The sequence below is a fragment of the Misgurnus anguillicaudatus genome, chromosome 13 (assembly GCF_027580225.2).
Source record: "Misgurnus anguillicaudatus chromosome 13, ASM2758022v2, whole genome shotgun sequence".
Lineage (NCBI taxonomy): Eukaryota > Metazoa > Chordata > Actinopteri > Cypriniformes > Cobitidae > Misgurnus > Misgurnus anguillicaudatus.
This window is the reverse complement of record NC_073349.2, coordinates 6,675,611-6,700,011: the sequence shown is the minus strand read 5'-3', so window position 1 is coordinate 6,700,011 and position 24,401 is coordinate 6,675,611. Positions and strand designations below refer to the sequence as shown.

Below are 24,401 nucleotides of genomic sequence, written 5' to 3'. Positions count from 1 at the left end.
CCGCCCTACAATAGTCACCCTGTGACACAAAGCATCACTTTAATTTACAGCCCGCAAATATGAGAGTTACCTAGTAAATACACAGAACAAGGCTGTAACAAGTGCCACTTTAATTTACAGCCTGCAAATGTAAGAGTTACCTGGTAACTCCTGTATACATACAGATCAAAGAGGTACAAGTTGCTTTTTTTATTGTGCTGTTATATTTTATTTGCCGACGTGGCTTGTAGACATCAACTGTAGGCTATACAATACACTTCATCAGGTAGCAAATATGAAAAAAATATATAACAAAAAATCAATAGACCATATTACCCATAGACGTACGTCATACATACCACGTAATATTACAATAGGTACCCTGTAGTTATGAAATACTTAGAGGATAAATTTTCCATATATTCTTACCCCCTTATTACCCCAAACTTAAAATATTGTTCCCTTATACCTACAAGTACGTACTGTAGAGGTACTCTGTTGTTACAAATAGGTGCGCTGTCAATTCGGTTTAATTACGGGGTATTTTGCGGGTCGTAAAATAAAGTGTTACCCCGCTTTTAAGTTTTTTTCTTTGTGTATCAACAATGTCCGTTCCGTGTACGAGCTGCAGCATGCAACGCCGATTACTTTATTATTAACTGACTGAACACTTGCCTCTCGCCTGGGCATTTAGATATGCAAGTTTTTCATCAACAATATCTGCGTGAAACATGAACATGATGTTCATCTACTGACTCGACTGTTTCAGCACGTCCTCTACGGAGAGTTTGCTTTATTCACGGCTTTCCGTTTGCTCCGCATGAGCTGAATGTTTTTGTTCTGTACTTTTTTACTCGCATATATTTCTACATATTTTCGACCAAGAAACACACAGAATATAATATAAGTTATTATGGATAGCAGTTAAGCTTGTTCTGAAATGATGAAAAATGCCAAATGACTAAAAATGATCTCTCCAACTTAATTTCATAGATACAAATTAAAAATGTCCTACATTAATATGTATTGCCTTCTGTATTGCATTCGTTTTGTGCATGTGCAGAGATACTGCATAATTTTAATTTCTTTAAGACACTGCTGCGTTCTTCATTGACAGATGCTTTGTAAATTTGTACTTAACAAGCCTAAACCACCTCAGTGCATCTCGTTGTTCTGGATTTAAATAATAATTTAATTTTAATAAACAAAGGGTTATGTATACCACGCTAGTGAGCCACGCAAAATCACTGCAAATTAAATTCCTTTACCACGACAGCCCTATCAAAACGTAGAGATCGCAAATATTGACAGTTCTGCATATTTTTAATATTAATCATCAAGATGGATGAAAGAGACTGATTAGAAGTTTAAAATCAGAAATATACTAATAAAGCCCTCAAGTTTCACCATGAAAGCCAAAAGAATATTGGTATGTGTCTCTGTATGTGCGCTTCACAGCTGCAGTGCGAGAGGTGCAGAAACTGAGAAAAAATTAAATAAAAAAGGCGTACAGGTAACAAATGCTGGCTAAAGAGATGCCAATTCGGACGGGACAAATATTATCAGAGGACCTCTGTGTTCGGCGAAATATGGTAGGTCATTTGCGGAGGAATTTTTACTTTACAAATTACAGATATGGCCGATTCGCACGGGATTAAATCACAGACAACCTCCGTAATTATTACAAATCACTGAGGTCACCAGGTAATACTAATTCCGTGCGAATAGGGCTTTAGAACCGCATAATATGTATATATTACATCATATATATTTAGCAGATACCCAGTGTTGTGATCCTATAGGTTAACAGTGCAAAAGCCTTTGTGATGAAGAGTTTCATGTCTGTAACCAGTTCAACCTGAGGGTCAAATTTGGGTTAGCAACTCCACCTGAGGTTTCATTGTTTTACAGTGTCTCTTTTATAAATAAACTTAAAGTTGATTATTTAACATCCGGTATTACATTTCATTAACATATTTATACTATAAGCCAAAAACCTCACATGCATCTCTCAATCACAGGCAACAGTAGCTCACTAAGCAAATTACAATTGTGTCAAACTAAAGGGTCAACATAGTCAACACATCATACCCCACCCTCACCAAGTCACAGATACCTTATACAATAATGTGCACACGTTTTTTAGGTCACCACCGGCTTTGTTGTTTTAGCAATGCTTTGATGATGACAATGTTTTCATATCATTTAGGTTTAGCAGAGCCTGTAGGTTCATACAAAATAGTGCATACAAATACTACATGTATTTTCTGGTTGTATTCTAACTGAGAGAAAATAATATGTAGTCATTATAGCTTATAGCTACAACAACAACAAATCCAATGGTGGCATGATGGCCTATACTTTACTTTACAGCAGTTGCAAAAATAGCTTGAAAATTGATGTGTCTGTCTCTCATGTTTTCCATTCGGACATCTGTGAACCCGGAGGACTTCAAGACTTCCATATAGACCTCAGGGCGCCAATTATCTCCAGTGAGCACGTTCATAGAAAATGCTTTTTTCACACTAGCTAATCGGAGTGTTGTTACCATAAGAGAACCTAGAAGACAGAAAAAATTGGTTGCTATATATAGTATAGTAATGAAGTTATTTTACACACTGTTTCTTTCATTAATGGTAAAGGCGACTTAAATAGGATTTAAATATTTTTAATTAAAATGATGTAAACAATCCAACTTTGCATTTTGTATCAACAGAATAACACACAGCATTTTAATGGTTAGTTGAATCTTAATCTTAAAGGTAAAGTAATAAGTAATATTTAAGTATATTTTATTATTTATTATACCACGGGTCTCTTGAATGCAGTATTCTGATTGGCTGAGAAATGTTCCTTGGGTATGCATTAATTTCTGATAACCGCACAACTTGTCAAATGTCTTAAAAATAGGCACCATATCAATGTTTGTGGTAACCATTATATAAGAGGAATAATTGACTCCAGTCCTTATTTGAAAATAATGCACACCCGCCATGTAACGGCACTCCGCTTCACATCGTGCCGCATTTGGGTGTGCATTATTTTCTTATAATTCAATGGCCCGTCATCAATTATTCCTTACATAATCCAGTTATTGGCGATGTAATGGAGTTTGTGCAGTTAATGGGCAAAGGATGTCTTTTCACCCAAAAATGAAAAATTCTCTCATCATTTACTCACCCTTGTGTTTTCCTAAACCTGTATGCTTTTCTTTATTCTGTTGAAAACAAATGGAGATATTTTGATAAAGGTATTAACAGACAGTTGACGGTAGACTACCCATTGACTTCCATTGTAGGAAAAACAATATGTAACCAATTACTGTCTACTGTCTGCTATCTTTATCAAAATATCTCCTTTGTGTTCAACAGATTAAAGTAACTTATAGTTTACAGGTTTAGAACAACATGAGGGCAAATAAATAATGGATTTTCCATTTATGGGTGAACTGTCTCGTTAAGATAAAGCAGAGGAGGCACAAAATAATATGGTATATGAGTTTATTACATGGCTCTCCGGAATGCTTGATTCTGATTGGTCAGTTGAGACATTTGCAGGTTTCTTTTTTTCAAATAATAACCGCTCCAAACTAATAACGCATAGCCGGACTACTTGCACGAGTAAAATCGCTCCGCGCCAATAAAGATCAATAAAGATTACTGTTTGGCGCCATCTTGTGACAAACACTGGACAACCACGACAAGATACAGACAGCTACTGAGACTGAACTTGACAAAATAGAGCATGACAGCTACGAAGCCAACACACAAAAAATACAGAATGGGCATTAAAACTTCTCAAAGACTGGCTAAAAGAGAAAAAATGGAGACAGACAAGTATGAAGCAGCGGATCTTAATAAGGTATTACGATCATTTTAATCATTTTATGCATCTGTGCAAAGTTTCGCGGAGTGATAAACATGGTAATTTAAAACAAATATGCCAATAAAATGTTTCAAATTCATATTCATGTCCGGTTTTTTTTCTTATGTGACAAGTAGCCGTGTAATAAGCGGGATAATGTAGAGGCAGCCGGTAGTTATCGGGAAATAAGCCCCTTCAGTGTGATCACACTGTCAGGGCTTATTTCCCGATAACTACTGGCTGCCTCTACATTATTTCTTACATAACACATATAGCCTACAACGAATGGGAGCGCCAAAGATTTAATAGTGTCAATAACTTTGTCCCTTAAAACTCGTTTTTAGTGTTTTCTTGTGATTTTAATGCCTTAAAATAGCTTAACTGTAACTCCACACCATTGCATTGTTAAGTAGGCTATACGCAAATTAATCCCCTCCTCAACTCAATCCAGACTACATAAGCGTGTCAACTGCGCCTCCAATTGTCCTCCCAAAATTGCTCTAGAAAAATAAAACATTAACACGTGAACGGGATATATGCTTTTTCTAGATTAAAAGTGCAATAACGTTTATATTTCTGAACTGATTACAAATATGATTTACCTGGGGTATTAAAAGTGTCTGCTCCATTTGATTATACCTAATCGCGATGGTTTTAAAGGAATAGTCTACTCATTTTCAATATTAAACTATGTTATTACCTTAACTAAGAAGAGTTGATACATCCCTCTATCATCTTAGTGCGTGCACGTAAGCGCTGGAGTGCGCTGCGACACTTCGATAGCATTTAGCTTAGCCCCATTCATTCAATGGTACCATTTAGAGATAAAGTTAGAAGTGACCAAACACATCAACGTTTTTCCTATAAGACGAGTAGTTATACAAGCAAGTTTGGTGGTACAAAATAAAACGTAGCGCTTTTCTAAGTGGATTTAAAAGAGTAACTATATTTTATGGCGTAATAGCACTTATGGGAGTACTTCGACTCGGCGCAGTAACACCCTCCCTCTCCCATTATGAGAGGGAAAAGGAAAGCGGACTTTTCAGGCGAGTCAAAGTACTCCCAAAAGTGCTATTACACCATAAAATATAGTTCCTCTTTTAAATCCGCTTAGAAAAGCGCTACATTTTATTTTGTACCACCAAACTTGCTCGTATAACTACTCGTCTTAAATAGGAAAAACGTTGATGTGTTTGGTCACTTCTAACTTTATCTCTGATTGGTACAATTGAATGAATGGGGCTAAGCTAAATGCTATCGAAGTGTCGCAGCGCGCTCCAGCGCTTACATGCACGCACACAGATGATAGAGGGATGTATCAACAATTCTTAGTTAAGATAATAACATATTTTAATATTGAAAATGAGTAGACTATTCCTTTAATGCACTGATTTATTGTTATGAGGAATAACTCGCTGTGGTCTAGCATTGATTTGGCTAATAACTGTGCAGAGATCCCCAATGTAATCTAGGGTACTTTTCCATACAACCTTCTTTTCCAAGAGCCTAGTCTTTAAAGGGATAGTTCGGCCAAAAACGATATTAAACCCATGATTTACTCACCCCCAAGCTGTCCGAGTTGCATATGTCCATCGTTTTTCAGACAAACACATTTTCGGATATTTTAGAATATATTTTAGATCTTTCTGTTCATTAAATGTAATGTTACGGGGTCCAGCAACAGTCCACGACCCTCAAGTCCAAAAAACAGCGTCCATCCATCCCAAACCAAATCCAAACGGCTCCAGGATGATAAACAAAGGTCTTATGAGGGTAATCCGTGCGGTGTTGTTGTAGAAATATCTATATTTAAAATGTTATTAACGTTATAAACTACCTTCCGGTAGTGCCGCCATCTTAGACTTAGAAGAGAGTATTAGCGTAGTGTACGCACTTTTCTTAGTGACGTATGACAAATTCGGAGGGCGGGGGCACAGAGCAGCATCAGATAAACTCTGTACGCTGCGTAAGCTCTCATCCTGAATGCGCATCACTCTAAGATGGCGGCGCCACCGGAAGGTAGCTCATAACGTTAATAACATTTTAAATATGGATATTTCTACAACAACACCGCACGGGTTACCCACAGAAGACCTTTGTTTATCATCCTGGAGCCGTTTGGATTTAATTTGTGAAGGATGGACGCACTTTTTTGGACTTGAAGGTCGTGGACTATTGCTGGACCCCGTAACATTACATTTAATGAACAGAAAGATCTAAAATATTTTCTAAAATATCCGAAAATGTGTTTGTCTGAAAAACGATGGACATATGCAACTCGGACAGCTTGGGGGTGAGTAAATCATGGGTTTAATATCGTTTTTGGCCGAACTATCCCTTTAAAATACTGGGGGAAAACAAAACAATGCATCTTTAAGTGATATACTGTTAGGCCTGCTATTGTATAAAAATAAAAATATTTTTTCACATTTTCATTTTAGATATTGTAAATAATATGGTTGTATTGTTTCAATTATTCAAGCCTTAAAGGGATAGTTCGGCCAAAAACGATATTAAACCCATGATTTACTCACCCCCAAGCTGTCCGAGTTGCATATGTCCATCGTTTTTCAGACAAACACATTTTCGGATATTTTAGAAAATATTTTAGATATTTCTGTTCATTAAATATTATGTTACGGGGTCCAGGAATAGTCCACGACCTTCAAGTCCAAAAAAGTGCGTCCATCCTTCACAAATTAAATCCAAACGGCTCCAGGATGATAAACAAAGGTCTTCTGTGGGTGGTCCGTGCGGTGTTTTTGTAGAAATATCCATATTTAAAATGTCATTAACTCTATAAACTAGCCTCCGGCAGCGCCGCCACTTTGGAGTGATGCGCATTCAGGATGAGAGCTTACGCAGCGTACAGAGTTTCTCTGCTGCTGCTCGGTGCCCCCGCCCTCCGAATTTGTCATACGTCACTAAGAAAAGTGCGTACACTACGCTAATCCTCTCTCCTGAGTCTAAGATGGCGGCGCTACCGGAGGCTAGTTTGTAAAGTTGATAGCGTTTTAAATATGGATATTTCCACAAAAACACCGCACGGATCACCCACAGAAGACATTTGTTTATCATCCTGGAGCCGTTTGGATTTAATTTGTGAAGGATGGACGCACTTTTTTGGACTTGAAGGTCGTGGACTATTCCTGGACCCCGTAACATAACATTTAATGAACAGAAATATCTAAAATATTTTCTAAAATATCCGAAAATGTGTTTGTCTGAAAAACGATGGACATATGCAACTCGGACAGCTTGGGGGTGAGTAAATCATGGGTTTAATATCGTTTTTGGCCGAACTATCCCTTTAAAGGCGGAGTCCACGATGTTTGAAAAACGCTTTGGAAAAGGAGACGGGCAGACTACCAAAACACACTTATAGCCAATCAGCAGTAAGGAGCGTGTCTCCTAACCGACATCCTTGCCAGGTTGCGTATGTGTGGGGCGGGCCTATCAACAGAAGGTCCAGATTCTATTGGGGTAGGGGCGTGTTTGTTTAGGTGATTTCATATCAACATCGGCTTTCAAACATTGTGGACTCCGCCTTTAATTTGTAGCTACAATCTATTGTAAACATGTCTCTTAAGCAGTAGAACCCATCACAGAAATTCTATTGGATTAAATGGTTTTAATGGGAATTTTATTGGTTGTAATAAATGTCCCAAAACACACTACAAAAAGGAATTTTGTTGTGGGTTTTAATGGTAAAAGCTAATGGTTCCTATTAGTATTTTAAGGGAAACCATTAGAATTTCTGTGAAGGTTTCTATTGTTTTTAAGCAGGATTATAGATCAACATGTTTTTGTACTCCACATAAGAATGAGTGAGTGTTGTTTATGGGGCAGGCAGTGTGTTGCAAGGTCTAATATGGCGGTGACGTTGACATTTGACAGCTACGGACTATCTGTTAAGTGATATCTTTAAGTGATTATAGTAATTTCCCTGTATGCAGTGGTGCAGACAGAGGGGTGTCCAGGGACCACATTTAATTAATTACTTTCACTCCCACTTCCCGTTAATCGGCATGTTTATTTGGACATGCGGCAGCACAACATTGTTAAAAAATATTAGGAGAGTATCAACATACTGTCACGGTGCGAATACACCGAATAAGGAAAAAACTAAAGAGAACCCAAACGCCGACACGAAATACAAAAATATAACTATGATTTATTAAACACAAAACAGAAACACCCACGTGGGGGTAAAACAGATGATGAAACTAAAGACTGTGGAAAAACACAAACCAAAACACAGGAACAACAGGAACAGACCTTAAACACGAAACACATGAACTCAGGTCTATACAACAATATCCACAACGCACGCGCACACGACAGAGAACACGAGGGCATTATAAAGACACCACATCAATGGGGAACAGGTGAACATAATTACTCACGTAAGACACGAGTACATAAGGGAGTATGGTAAAAGTGACAAGACACTGGGAACACGTGTTACACATACATGATGTAAAAACTAGGGATGTCCCGATCAGGTTTTTTTGCCCTCGAGTCCGAGTCCGAGTCATTTGATTTTGAGTATCTGCCGATACCGAGTCCCGATCCGATACTTCTATAATACATAAAAAAAGAATAAATAAGAGCGAAAAAAACAGAACCAGGATGTTCCTTATGTCATGCCGCACGCATTGCTGTTTCTGTGTGGAGTCAAAAGAGTCTAACTCTGTGCCAGCGCATAACTACAGATGTGTTAAAAAATAATGAGAATATATATAGTATATGTACAGGGGATAAATTGGGATTTGTTTTGTGGGTATGCTCTGTTGGGATGGAGGGTTTGAGGGGTAACATGTTGACAGCAAAGCCACTGGTGTGTTTCAATGACATTTTGGACCTCTGATAGGATTTTATAAGTTTCAGTTTTAAAGCTGTGCCACATGTTGACACTTTAAAAACTGAACTTTAAATTATGCAAATCTATGAGTCTGACACCCTATATGCATTTGTTGCACATGTCATTATGCACAATTGATCAAACTTTAAAGGACGTTATAAGACTCAACCTCCTTGACTTATTCTAGGCATAAGATGATAGACTACCCAAAAAGACTCAATTAACAAGAAAAACAACATACTGATTCAGCAATATATCTTATAAATTAGCCATAGAGATTCCCTAAGCTGGTCAGCAGTTAGTTATAAAATACCTATAGTTAGGTCGTAATTAATCTGTATAATCAAAATACATTATTTTATTAAACTATACAATCAGCATCCAGTTATCTAGTTAACATATTGTAATGAGATGAGTGAAATGGCTATACATACTTTAATACTTTGTTTCTTGAGGTTCTGAGTGAGACGCGGAGCTGCGTCTGAGCACATGGTGACAAAAACGATCAACGCGTCGTTTAAATGAGCGGTAAAAATCCGGTTTTGCCGTGGGTTCCTTGCACGCACGAGTGTGAAGCCTATGAATGAAAGCACGTCAACAGGCTCGTTCGACTTTATGCGGCGCCGCAACACGACAGCCGGGTGACGTCAAACTACCGCGAGAGTGATCCGCGAAATCATACGGAGGAGTTTGTTTTTAAATCTCTCGCGGAACTTTGACGTCATCCGGCTGCCGGTTCTTGTGGCGCTGCATGAAGTCGAACAAGCCTGTTCTCTTCTCATCAGTTCACAAGCACCAGCGCAGCGCGTACACTGGCGTGGAGCAGAGCGAGACCTTAATGGATTTTAAACCCTGCATATGTATCCGAGTCCTGATCGGGAGGTAACGGCCGATTCCGATCGAGTCTGAAACCACGTGATCGGGGCCGATTTCCGATCACGTGATCGGATCGGGACATCCCTAGTAAAAACACACGTATTCCCACATAGAACACAATGCTGCCATAATCTTGCCCTCTGAAATAAGACCTGAATCTACACCAAGGTCTGGCAAGACCATGACAGCGACAAGACACTGGGAACATGTGGAAGCCACACAAACAATGAGATTCCACATGTCCCCACACAGAACATAATACTGTCACGGTCCCGTCAGATGCACTCAGACCAACCTCTAGCACGGATGTCTGACAAGACCGTGACAGTACCCCCCTCTTTAATGACGGATACTAGACGTCACAAAAACAACACATTAAACACGAGGAACGAGAGACTGCACAACAAAAGACAACCATGACAAAATTACAATAACTAACAATGGTAAACACACATAAGTGACAAATGGGTTGGAGTGATTTAACAGAAACGGTACATGATGAAGGGGTGGTGGGGCAAAAACAGGGGGAACAAAAATCCAGGGTGCAGAAAATGAGTCCCACCACTCTGCTGAAAAGCAGAGGGTTGACGTGGTCCGGGTTGCGCAGTAGCCTGCGCAGGCGGCTGCGACGGCGAGTGACGTGTCTCCGGCTGCGCCGGCGGGTGACGTGTCTCCGGCTGCGCCGGCGTGTGACGAGTCTCCGGCTGCACCGGCGTGTGACGAGTCTCCGGCTGCACCGGCGTGTGACGAGTCTCCGGCTGCACCGGCGTGTGACGAGTCTCCGGCTGCACCGGCGTGTGACGAGTCTCCGGCTGCACCGGCGTGTGACGAGTCTCCGGCTGCACCGGCGTGTGACGAGTCTCCTGCTGCACCGGCGTGTGACGAGTCTCCGGCTGCACCGGCGTGTGACGTGTCTCCAGTTGTGCCGGTTCCGAAGCCCTCTTCGTCCTATTCCTCCTCCGTCTGGAGACTGGACGGACCTCTGGTGAAGGCGTGGTCTCCGGTGCCGGAGAGGTGGGAGGCGACCTCCCCAGTCTGACAGCCCCGGTTAAGATGGCTCTCGGGTTAGATGCGGGTGCACTGGATACAACCGTCTCGGCCGATCTCTGTGGTTGCTGTCGGCGGTCGAGACGGTCAACCAAGTCCCAATACGACAATTGCAGAAGGTCCACTCGCTCCCGGATCGGTGGAGGGTCGTTCATCCCGGCCACCAGGTAAGCGCTGGCGAGAACCTCCGGGTAACACCCCTTATTACTCTCCACCACCCGGGCATAGTCCCTGAATGGAAGTTCTTTCTGTGGTGGAAAAGGACTTCCGCCAGAAAGGGTCTGTCTAGAAATAGAAGTCCACCACTCCGGGTCCGACGCACACTGCATAGTGATAGTCTGCTGGGTTCAGTTAGGGGCGTGCGTTCTGTCACGGTGCGAATACACCGAATAAGGAAAAAACTAAAGAGAACCCAAACGCAGACACGAAATACAAAAATATAACTATGATTTATTAAATACAAAACAGAAACACCCACGTGGGGGTAAAACAGATGATGAAACTAAAGACTGTGGAAAAACACAAACCAAAACACAGGAACAACGGGAACAGACCTTAAACACGAAACACATGAACTCAGGTCTATAACAATATCCACAACGCACGCGCACACGACAGAGAACACGAGGGCATTATAAAGACACCACATCAATGGGGAACAGGTGAACATAATTAATCACGTAAGACACGAGGGAGTAGGGTAAAAGTGACAAGACACTGGGAACACGTGTTACACATACATGATGTAAAAACACACGTATTCCCACATAGAACACAATGCTGCCATAATCTTGCCCTCTGAAATAAGACCTGAATCTACACCAAGGTCTGGCAAGACCATGACAGCGACAAGACACTGGGAACATGTGGAAGCCACACAAACAATGAGATTCCACATGTCCCCACACAGAACATAATACTGTCACGGTCCCGTCAGATGCACTCAGACCAACCTCTAGCACGGATGTCTGACAAGACCGTGACACATACATTGTACTATATGATAGACTGGAAGTGTGTAAAGTAAGCGTTACGAAAATGAACCATGGTTTTACTACAATTAAAAAAACATGGTTACTGTAGTAAAACCATAGTTTTGCTGATAGGGTAATTTTTAACCCAGCATGTGTTTTGTCCAAAATTTACCCATTTTGGGTCCAAAATAAGCCAGCCTTTTTTTAGAATGCAAAAAACATGGTTACACTCTTTTTCTGTTTGCAATGTTTTTACAACCAACCCCAACGCCATGTTTTTTATGTTATCTTTATAGGTTACTGTATGATTAGTTGGGCTGGACTGCCACCTTGAACTTTATACCCACCGATAGCGCACGTGCACAGTCAGATACGAGTTCATATTCGCCTCTTTTGGCTTAAACGGACAAATGCTCATATGTCAAAATAGCTATCTTAGTGAGTAAACATGGGTAACTTTATGTCTTAAACGAATCAACATTTTATTGCATTTGGTTTTATAATAAGCCAACTTGTTTAAGTTTCTGTCATCAAATTATATTAAATAACAAAAAAAGAAGAGAAAATCAACCAATGCTCCTGACTGACTAACTTCTGTAACTTCGTAAAAAAAAGGTTAATCCATATTTACTTTTAAATAAATTACTTTTTTTGCCAAAATTCTTTGTGTTGAGCTCTGTGTTATTTGAAGTAAGTTTAAGGTTTATCATATAGAGTTTAGATTTCCAAAACAACTTTAACAAAAGTTACTGCAGTTAACATTAGAAATTTCGAGTAAATCAGATGTGAGAAAATGAAAGGTATAAAATTCACATCTAGTTTAAATCTAGTAATGCATGCAGTTAGGAATAATTAATGTAAAGTAATGTAAAATCAGCAATCATGAAATTCATCCTTGTTCACCCCATTCAAAAATTCTAGTTCAGACACTGGCTGTTTATGGAGACATTCAAATGTCACAAAGTGTCATATCACAATAATCGCAAAGCCGCACATTCTATGTAAATTGTGACGAGACTGACAGGTTAGGTTCCATTTGCAACTCTTTATTGATGCAAGTAAACAGCAAACAGTAGTAAACAAAGGGCACATCCAAGTAATCATAAACGTTAAACAGACCAGGTTTGGGGCAGGCGGCTATCAATCATAAACGGGAATCAATCCATGATCGGGGCAGGCAGAAAGGAGTCGTAATCGTAATACAGTTCAGGTTCGGGGCAGGCGGCAAGAATCAAAACACCAAGAGACAGTCCAAAGTAACACTGGGAAATCAAACACGGGTATACACAGGGAAAACGCTCAGAAATGCTGCTAGGGCAAACAAGACTTCGCAAAGTACAAGTGGCAGAGTCCCAGGTTAAATAGACCCGCTGATACGCTGCCACAGTGCATGATGGGGAATGTAGTCAATATTCGGGTGAATGGGAAGTACCGGGAGCGTTGGCGCTGACATACGTCACATAAATAAAGCTGACAATAAACACACTTGAACTTAATTTTTTTAATCTGTTAAATGTTAAACATTAGTATGACTCTCACCTGGTTTCATCACTTTATGAATCGCTCTCGCCCCAGCATTCAGATCCGGCCAAAAGTAATAACAGTTGCAGTGAAACGCCTTATCAACACTGTTTTCAGCTACAGGCATGTTGACCAAATCACTGTAATACAGTATGACCTTTCCTTTTGCTATCTGCTCCTTCATTCGTTCAGTGGCCATCTGATGCATGTATTCTGAGTAGTCAACCCCAATCAGCTTCCCTTTCGGGCCCGTCAGGAGCTGCGAGGCCGCCTGGAGACCAAAGCCCGGACCATGACCCAGTTCCAGTATTGTGTCGTCTGGCTGTACATTGATCAGTTTCACTGCGTTTTCCTCCAGCATTGTGTTGTGCCATTTCAAAAACTTGGTCACCAGCCATCCGGTAACAGAAAAAGTGGGGTGACCCAATTGTTTGCCCACTTTCCTAGCCAGCATTTCTGTACAGGTCTACATGACAAATATGTTTGTATTAGAAAAGTAGACATACATGCAAAATATCACAAGTCAAACTTTCAATAAACATTGCATGCCACCAAAAATAAAAAGCTGCACAGTCGGTAGAATCATTAAACCTTTACACCGCAGATGATTTAAAATATTCAGCATCCTAAATTTCTTCAATTTAAATAAGATGTTTAAATTAAAAAGTTTTATGAGAATAATAAAAGGCAAGGTTCAAATAGCGTATACAATATCTCATGCGTCCAAATTGCTTACTCTAGAAGATGAAATACTGTACCTTCTTACCAAAGTACAGTAAAAAGCCTATTATATGCTCTTTATGGTGCATAGATACTATAGGTGACTCATGTGAGATATAATAGGCTGTACCATGTTTGTAAAAACAGTTAAAGACCCTTGAGAAAATTCTTGATAACATGGTGTTCTCTCTTACAGAACTATGTGTGTGTACAAAATGTTAAAAAATTTTCTAAACTTAAATGCTTTTTTCTGCCCAGTTTGCATTTGTATTGTTTATTTATTTAAACCGGTGATTCTCAAACTAGGGTCTATAGTTTTATGACATTTTATAAAATATATTAATTTATCCTAATTTCTGGGTCATTTAACCTCAGAAAATAAGTGTACTATAACAGCACTACATTGTATAATTTAATATGTGTTGTTTCATTAAAATTGTAAGTTTCAAAATGTGTTAGGTCATACATGTACTTTGGGGGGGGGACATGAATGGATGCACCGTATAAGGGGGGCACACAGCGGAAAATTTTGACAACCACTGATTTAAACTATATATTTGTATATTATTTTAATACACATGGTTTTTAATCATATTTTTATGCAGCTGTGGGCAATAAAAGCTTTTAAGGATATAGTCATCCCCATTTTAACATACAATTTGAGGAGCTTAGATGAAAAACCCTCTAAGTGCATCTGACATGTTTTCTTGTAAATGAGCATGTAGTGATCTTCACATGGGGCACCAACTGGGTCGTGTGATATACACCACACACTAGATGTGATGTGAATTTTGGTCAAATTCACATGGAATCTATTAAGAAAATATCAACAAGAATCACAAGAACAATAACTAACACACTAAATGATACTAAAGTACTAAAGGATGGAAACTAAAGTGCAAATAATAGAAAATAGAAGAGGCAGAGTTTACCTTATGACATAATGTTTTCTGTTTTTTAAGATGATCACATTCACTGTAAAATATTCTTTTACCTTAATTTTTTTAAATCAACTCAGGTTTACATTTTAACTTGTATTAATCTTGACAAAAGCTAAGTTGCTACATTTTATAAATTATAACTCTTCTCTAGTCAAGAAAAAGGATAGTAAATTAGAACTTGAACTTGGCATGCAGAACTTGCCTTTAGAACTTGGCATGCAGGTATTTGCATAATGCTGGTGCCGCCCCGCCAGGTGCGTATATAAGCAGCAGGTGCACAATATCAAATCTGCTTTTTTGCTTCGAAAGCCGCAATTTCTGCTTGCTGAAATTGGGTGGACTCACGACACCACAGCGGAGGCTTACATTTATTTCCACCCCTTTCTCTATCTCTCAGTTTGGACTTGAGTTCGAGTCGCCTCTCCCTGTGTGCTTCATCAACCGCACAAAAAAAGATTTCCCTAAAAGAGCAGCACATTTGAGCTTTGTGTCTTTTTAAAAACAGCTACTCACTCGTGCCACGGTCGGGTGCGTCTTTTTAAAGATGGCATTCGTCATTGCTCCCGTGATGGCCATGATCGCTGTCTTTAACGTCCAGTGACCCTTAGCGCCCTGGTCCATTGCCAGCAGAGGTTACAATGGAGACGTGCTGTATATCTTAAGCTCGTCCGTTTCAGCAACGAGTTACGTGGCAAAGACGTATTAGTTCGCACAGACAACACTGTGACTGTTGCGTATATCAATCTCCAAGGCGATTTACGCTCTCGACACCTGTCGCATCTCCTCCTATGGAGTCAGAAGCATCTGAGGTCCCTTCATGCCATTTTCATTCCGGACTCTCTCAATATTGCAGCAGACACACTCTCTCGAGCTGCACGCCCCGGCTAATGGCGACTCCATCCCCAGTCGGTTCAGCTGATTTGGTAAAGTTTCGGCAGAGCACAGATAAATCTGTTTGCATCTCCAGAGACTTCTCATTGTCGCATGTTTTATTCATTAACCGAGGGGAATCTCAGTGTCAATGCACTGGCACACAGCTGTCTACGAGGTCTGCGCAAATACGCATTTCCCCCAGTTAGCCTTATCCCACAGACGCTGTGTAAAATCAGGGAGGACGAGGAGAGCATGCTTGTAGTTGCACCGTATTGGACCACCAGGAGTTGGTTTCCAGAGCTCGCCCTCCTCGCGACAGCCCCTCCCTGGAGGATTCCCCTAAGGAAGAACCTTCTCTCTAAAGAAGGGGGCACTTTATGGCACCTGCGCCCAGACATCTGGAGATTTCATGTGTGATGTCTGGACGGAGCGCTGAGGTTCTGAGTGATTTACCACAAGAGGTATCTAACACTATTGCTGCAACGCGAGCACCGTCTACGAGACTAGCTTATGCGCTTAAATGGAACCTGTTTGTCGACTGGTGTTCTTCTCACTTCGTGCTTTCATATCTCCAGTACTGTTTGTAGAATAGGCTGTCACTATCTACTATTAAAGTTGATATTGCTGCGATATCTGCTCACCACTCAACCGTAAACGGTAGAGGCGTGGGTCAGCACAACCTGGTCATTAGTTTTTACAGAAGTGCACAAAGGGTAAATCCTTCAGGCCCTCCCTCTATTACTCCTTGAGATTTGTCCTTGGTGCTGAAGTCACTCCAGGAAGCTCCCTTTGAGCCTCTGCATACTGTGAGTATTAAATATCTCACAATGAAAACTCTCCTCGCATTGGCTTCTGTTAAGAGGATAGGGGACCTTCATTCCACGATTTGTGCATTCAGTTCGGGCCCGCTGTATCCAGTGTAACACTTGAGACCCAGGCCCGGCTACGTGCCCAAAGTTCCCAAAGAAACCGTAGGTCAGCTCATATGTCGGCTTGCAGCCTCTATTTTGGTGCTGCAAATTTGCACCAGTATGGAAGTCACAAAAACTGTTTTTGTTCTCCTCCACCCCCTCGATGGCTGATGTTGCGGAGCATCGGCCATCAGCCTCTCAGAGATAACTGATATGTGTTGGGTCCCCGCTATGTCAGTAGCAAAAATCATGAATATTTTAAGAACAAGCGGGAGCCCGATGTCCCTTTAGCTTTCCCTATCCCTGTCCTGACATGTGATAGAAAGACGAAGGCCCTCTCCAGCCGCACGGCAATTCTATCTAATCTACTGCCTATTATACGTCATTCTGAGATTGATACAGGGCCAAAAACAGTTACTGTTAAGTTAGCACTTCTGAACATTCGTTCACTAAAGAACAAATCATTTTTAGTTAATGATCTTATCACCACTAACAACCTGGACTTTATGTTCCTAAATTAAACTTGGTTAGATGACAGCTGCAGTGCTACGCTCCTCAATGAATCAGCCCCACCAAACTTTACTTTTATAAGTGTCTGTAGAGCTATTAGAAGAGGTGGAGGAATAGCTGCTTTATTCAAAGATGCCTTTCAATGCAAGCAAGTTACTTGGTGATTACCAGTTTTTTGAATATTTGTGTATTGCCCTAAAACAGTGGTTCTCAAACTTTTTCCGCGTGCGGCCCCCCCTTGTGTGCAGTACTTCCTTCGCGGCCCCCCAAAGAAAATTTATGACAAAAAAATGTTCTAAAATTTAACATTTTAATTAAACAAAACATATTAAGTTATACAAAGTAGTGCTGTTGGTTAGTAGCCTTGTTTTTTTAGGTTTAATTACAGAGAATTCATGATAAATTAATGTATTTTATAAAAAGTCATAAAACTGTGGCCCCCCTGGCACCATCTCGCGGCCCCCCTGGGGGCCCCGGCCCCCAGTTTGAGAACCACTGCCCTAAAAGGTACATCACGCATTCTGTTTACAATTATTTATAGACCTCCCAATACACCTCAGCATTTGTTGATGAATTCACAGAACTTTTATCAACAATTTCCTCTGAATTAGATTATTTTGTTATTGCTGGAGATTTCAATATTCATATAGACCAGGGGTGTCCAATCCTGCTCCTGGCGATCGACTGTCCTGCAAAGTTCAGCTCCAAACCAAATCAAATACACCTGAAGCAGCTAATCAAGGACTTTAAGATTACTTGAAATTTGAAGGCAGGTGTGTTTGATTAGAGTTGGACTTGAACTCTGCAGGATAGTTGATCACCATGAGCAGGATTGGACACCCCAGACTCTGTTGATGTTCTCCTTGAAATCTTGAACATAAAAGTTAAAGATGCTATTGATGGCATAGCTCCAGTAAAGGTCAGGATGATCACTGGCAGACGTAAAGCACCCTGGAGAAACACAACAGCAGTACAGCGCATGAAAAGAACATGCAGAAAAGCTGAACGTATGTGGCAGAAAACAAAACTTGTACATTATAGAATTTATAAGGAGAGTCTTCGTAGCCTGGTGCAACCGTACATTCATTTCATTTGTACAGAGAGTCCGGCCACGCTCCATTGCAAAGCGTTACCTCCATTAAGGAGGGTCCTCTGTTGAAGTTTAAAACTATTGGATCTGTCCAGTGTCACTCTGAATCTGCCATAACCAATCGCTAACGTTTGGTCATGACGTATGTCACTCAGTCTGGCGCACGACCTCAACGTCTGCTTTCTGAGCCACTCCTCGCTGTTTGCTGATTGGACCTGCAGATTTTTGCCGGAGAAAACGAAACTCTACAGAGCAGTCCTAGATGTTCTTCTGAAGCGAAATGAAAATTAAGCGGAAGAACGTTGGAGGGCGGAGCCAGGCTACAGTCTTCGTGCTTTCAATGTAGAACTAGGCACAGCTAGACAGACCTTCTTCTCCAACATTATAAACAACAACATAAACAACACTCGCACTCTTTTTGCTACTGTAGAGAAACTAACAAACCCCCCAAATCAAGTTCCTCGTGAAATGCTCTCTGACAACAAATGCAATGAGTTTGCAACCTTTTCTCTGAGAAAATCAGTAATATCAGAATGACGATCAATACGGCTTCATATTGTACTGTGGTCAGTCAGATATCATTACAACAACCTCAGAAATTAGTCATTCTTTCAGAATTTGACATAATTGATATAAAAACCTTGGAAGAAACAGTACAACATCTTAAAGCATCAACTTGCAGCCTTGACACGCTCCCCACATCTTTTCTCAAAAAGGTACTTATCTGCTTAGAAAGTGACTTCTTAAAAATAATTAATACCTCTCTGATCACAGGCACTTTTCCAGAGTCATTAAAAACAGCAGTTGTTAAGCCTCTCCTAAAAAAGAGTAACCTAGACAAAACCATACTTAGCAACTACAGACCAATCTCAAATCTTCCGTTTATAGGCAAGATCACTGAAAAGGTTGTTTTCAACCAGCTGAACAAATTCTTAAACGCAAATGGCTATCTGGACAAATTTTAATCTGGCTTCCGTCAGCATCACAGCACAGAGACAGTGCTAATAAAGATAATAAATTATATTCTTCTATACTTTGACACGGTAGATCACACCATGCTCTTACATAGACTGGAAAACTGGGTAGGGCTCTCTGGGATGGTCCTCAAATGGTTTAAATCATACCTAAAAGGGAGAGGTTACTATGTGAACATAGGTTACCATAAATCTGAGTGGACATCCATGACATGTGGAGTTCACCAGGGTTCAATTCTTCCACCGGTTCTGTTTAATTTGTATATGCTCCCACTTGGTCAAATAATAAAAAAGAACCAAATTGCTTACCACAGCTATGTGTGTGAGCAAAAACACAGAGAGATCCCAGTGCAGATGAACAGAAAAATTTATTTATTGAAATAATAATATATTCAAAGAGAGTCAATAGCACGTCTGGGCGCAAAGGCCACTTCGAGGCAGACGGCAAAAACGAAGACCACACACTGGGCTTGAGAGATAGCCACACACGTTCGGGCTCCAGCCACACTTAAACGAACTGTGGGTGAGAGAGAGGAGGGCACACAGCACACCGAGAGAAATCCACAACTCGCCTGGGCACAACACCACACTCGGCAGGCGAGAGGAGTTATCCTGTGGTGGGCAGAGAGAGAGAGAGCGTTAGTGGCGCTGAGTGCTGACGGAGAGAAGCTGGACAGCTCCCGAGACGAACGACCGCCCTGCTGGACAGCGGCAAAGCTGCGGCGTGAATCCTCTGCACGTTGATAGAGAGATAGTAGTCTTTAATGCGTAGAATTCGAGCAGAGGACAGCAGATGAAATCAGAGGCAGTAATCCAATTCTTCAGGGTAGCAGAGAGCACAGATTAACAGGGAAAACACTTTAAACAGACTAGATAAATTCACATGACAAGACAAGAATCCAGACGGAGCTAGAAACGGGCGAGCACATACAAAGACGAACTTGCAACGAGACACAAAACACGCAGGGATTAAATACCAAACCGATTGGCCATCAAAATGAGCTGCAGCTGTGAAATGACGCACGTGAATGAAATAACACTAATGACACCCATGTGAGAGACGCGCACGTGTGAAACTGTCAAAACAAAACACAAACACAGGGAAACAAAAGCACAGCAGTCAATAAAACCGAAATCATGACACTATGCAGATGACACCCAGATATACTCAGCCCTGAAAGCGATAAGCAAATTAGCTTACTACCATCTCAGAAATATTGCCAGAATTAGTTGTTTTGTCTCAAGATAGGAATGCCAGAATTCTGATGAGAACAAAAAAATCTGAGCACATTACCCCAATCCTCAGGTCCTTACACTGGCTTCCTGTTACATTTAGAATAGATTTTAAAGTATTGTTACTCGTTTATAAATCACTTCATGGCTTAGGACCTAAATACTTGACAGATATGCTAACTGAATATAAACCTAACAGATTACTCAGATCATTAGGATCAGGTCAGTTAGAAATACCAAGGGTTAACTCTAAAACGAGGTGCGTCAGCATTTAGTTATTATGCCACCTCTAGCTGGAATTAGCTTCCAGAAGAGATCAGATGTGCTTCAACAGCAGTGTTGGGCAAGTTACTGAAAATTAGTAATTAGTTACTAGTTACTTCTTTTAAAAGTAACTGAATTACTCTACCAGTTACTGTATATCAAAAGTAATTAGTTACTAAGAAAAGTAACTTTTAAGTTACTTTTATGTCGGCTTTTTAAATGTAAATATGAACAGTACTGAACAGTCAAACAATAAAATGATATGGATGGGCTATTTTACACGTAAGACTCTAATATATCACATACTGTAGGAGCCTATTTTGCTTTAGGTTGTTTTCACATATGTTGGTGCGCACCGTGGTGCGGCCTCGGAGCGCACCAAAATACATTGTATCATTTTTCAGTTAGTGCGGTCCGTGTTCACATATATATATATATTTTTTACTTTACTCGAAATGCCGCACCGTACGCCATGTGACAACGGTCAGCGCTGTCATTGGTCTCTGACAGCTCTTACCGTCTCATGACCACCCCCACGTTTCCACGACAACCAGCCTGACAGGGATAGCGCAGCTATCAAGATGTGGAGATAAACGATGCATGTCTTTGCGAAGTTTCTTTGCTTTAACGCGAAATTGCGTAGCTGTTTTATTAAAGCCTTTCTCACGGAGCCGTTTGCTAAAAAGCCCGTAATGTCACTATTTGTGTGTGGAGGCCAGCTATGCATTTATAAAATCATCAGCTCAAACGTAAAGGAGACAGCGAATCTCTCTGCAATGGACCAGGATTGGCTTGTTGTTAACCCACAATATAACACCCGGCTCACGTCACAACGGAAGCCCAGTGGCTCAAACATGTGGAGAGCTTCCTGTATTTGGTTCGGTCCGAGGTCCGGCAGTGTTCACACCACAGGTGGGTCACCCCAGAGTTCAGCAACAGCCGCTCCGAGACCACCTGTTTAGAGCGGTCTCGGAGCGGCCGTTTAGTGCGCACCCGAGTGCGGCTGTTGTGTTCACACTGACCCAAACGCACCGTACTCGGAGCGACACGTCATTTGGGCCGACCTAAACAGTGTATATGTGAAAACACCCTTAGATTCAACCTTTGAATATTTTTGTTAGAAATTATCTTAATATGTAAACTTACTTTATATCATTTAGATCATTTAGACAAATATTCTGCATGTTTACAAAAATATATAATGTGTTAAAATTGTGTAGTGTCTCTTTAAAAATTTGGAGACAATTGTGTCAACATGTCATATTTTCTAAAATAAATTATAATTTTTCTGATTTCATATTTATTTTAATACGTTAGAAACGTCTCCGCTGTGTCCTGCTGACAGGCGCGATGCGCGTGCAGCAGGTGACGCAAATTATGGGTCCTCCGAAGGTTAGACCGTCTCATTTCAGTTCTCTTCGCGAACTTCTGAGCGCCTTGAAAGGCAGAGTGCTCACCTTTTATCGCATGCTTAGTAGGGTGCAGCCCTTGAATTGGAACACAGCTTGTGAAGCTCGCGGCAGGGACTGCGCTCTTTGGTCATATACTGTTTGTATATATTTTCTTTTGGATTTTAATGATACACAGGATTAAAGGAAGATATTTAATCAGAAAACAGAGTAGGCTACGTGGATTGTTTTGTCGGACGGACACAGAGCGAGTGGATTGTTTTGTCGGACGGACACAGAGCGAGTGGATTTCGGATATGGAGAGACTCAAACTAAAACTAAAAGCGAGCTCACACATACTATGGAGTTTTAACACGGGCGTACAGCGCAGTGTGAATATTTTAGTGGAAACAACAATCGCGGATCGTTCTCTTCCATGAAGGCCGATGTAAACATCTAAGAATATATGAAAATTTTTCAGATTTATTACTTTTGTGGACTATAAATGCAAGTTAATGTCATGCCGGGATTGCTTGGCGAAGAAAATTTACAAACATGAGTCCGGATGGATTATGACTTGCGCACAATTTTTATACAAAGGTATGTTGTCCTGTTTAGATTTTTCATGTTCATTCTATATACACTGTCAGCTATGATGAAGTGTAATTAATCATTGCGCCGCCAACCACGGTCCTGCGACGTCAGATATGTTGTCTATTTTTTACAAAATAGAGTAACGCGAGTAACGAACTCATTTAAATTTCAGTAATTGTAATTGCGTTACTTGATTGAAAAAAATACTTCGTAACATGCTCGTTACTGCTAAAAGTAGTGGAATTACAGTAACGCGTTACTATGTGGGGTTCCTATGTGTGTATAGTCTGAAATCCTCCACGTTTTCCCTTAGCAGAGCCCGCTCTGCGTCTCTCTGTCATACCATGTATTGTTCAGAGACATCTATATGAGCAACCTGTCGGCTGTTTCATATTTCATATGTCATCCAGTTAACCTTCTTAGGGGATGGCTTCCACAGTGTTCCTAGTTCCGCCAGTCTAGGTCGCTTCCCCAGTTCGCTGGTTCACTCGCGTGGGTTAAGGAACAGGTAGTGACCGGCCTTCTGCACTAAGCCTTAGGCTCCACCCCCTACGTGGAGGGCAGAGAGCTTTTGCAGGCACTGGAAGGATCCAGCTTCAGTGGGGCTTTGGTAGGGATTCCCAATTCATCGGTCACGATGTGGCGTCGTAGTGACCGACTGAAAGGGAACTTCTCGGTTACGTATGTAACCCTCGTTTCCTAAAGGAAGGGAACGGAGACGTCACGTCCCATCGCCGCAGTTTGCTGTTCCATGGCGGTTACCAGGCCGGGCACTATGCTCGGCTTTCTCAGCAATAATATAGCTGATATGTTATTGGGCACCTGCTGATTATATATGCACCTGGCGGGGCGGCACCAGCATTATGCAAATACCTGCATGCCAAGTTCATTGGGGTTTTGTTAGTTTGTCTAAGTAGATAGGTGTCCATACAACATTAAAATGTTTTTGTGTTTCAATATGTGGAGTGAAGTTGTGGAACAGATTAAGTTTAACACTTAAACAATGTCCAAGCATGACTCAGTTTAAAAACTGCTCTAAAAATAAGGTATTTGCAAGGTACATAGAGGAAGAAGGTCATTAGTTATGTGATAGTTTATATATCTTTATCTTTATTTTATTTCTATGCTATTGTTTGTTTATTTTTGTTTGTATTTTTGGTGTTTGGAAACAAATTGATTAATATCAATGCCGGCCAACCGGTTTTCAATTAAAAAGTAGTGGAGAGGGGATAGGGTTAAATAAGGTTATGCTTCTACCTACTCCTTTTCGGACATGTGTAAATTAAAATTGTTTTCTTGTTTTCCTTTTTAAAATAGAGAAAAGGGGGGAAAAGTATAATTATTATTATTATGATTGTTTGTTTTGTTTTACTTTTTTTATTACATGTTCGAAATAAAATCTATTCATTCATTCATTCATAGGTCGGTGCGGAGCGGTTCTCAATTCGTCAGTCACAACATGACGTCTCCGTTCCCTTCCTTCAGGGAACGAGGGTTACATACGTAACCGAGATGTTTTTTTTATAAAATTAAATTCTGTCTTATAAACTCTGTTCAAGTTCATATACTTTAGTAAAAAAATTTAGGGTGGAATAAGTTTATAGTAAAAGAGGAGTAAGAGTAAACATCAGTGTATTTTACAAACTAATCATTTACTACAAGTCTAACAGTAGTAAACTACTAGTATATTCATGAGTTCACTTGCAGTACAAATGAAAAACTTAATTATGGAATTGTGCACTTAAAGTTAACTACTATTACACTTATAGTACACTTAG

The 24,401-nt window shown here is 40.6% G+C and overlaps 1 protein-coding gene across 1 annotated transcript; it reads right to left on the bottom strand.

The window, feature by feature from the left end:
- Positions 1 to 2,142: 2,142 nt before the first annotated feature.
- Positions 2,143 to 13,603, bottom strand: LOC129431350 (uncharacterized methyltransferase YdaC-like). The gene is made up of 2 exons (XM_055189203.2): positions 13,144 to 13,603; positions 2,143 to 2,538 (listed from the first exon to the last, which is right to left on the bottom strand). Exons 1-2 carry the CDS (start codon positions 13,577 to 13,579, stop codon positions 2,342 to 2,344), a joined length of 633 nt encoding a protein of 210 aa, XP_055045178.2. The 5' UTR covers positions 13,580 to 13,603; the 3' UTR covers positions 2,143 to 2,341.
- Between the last annotated feature and the right edge of the window lie 10,798 nt (positions 13,604 to 24,401).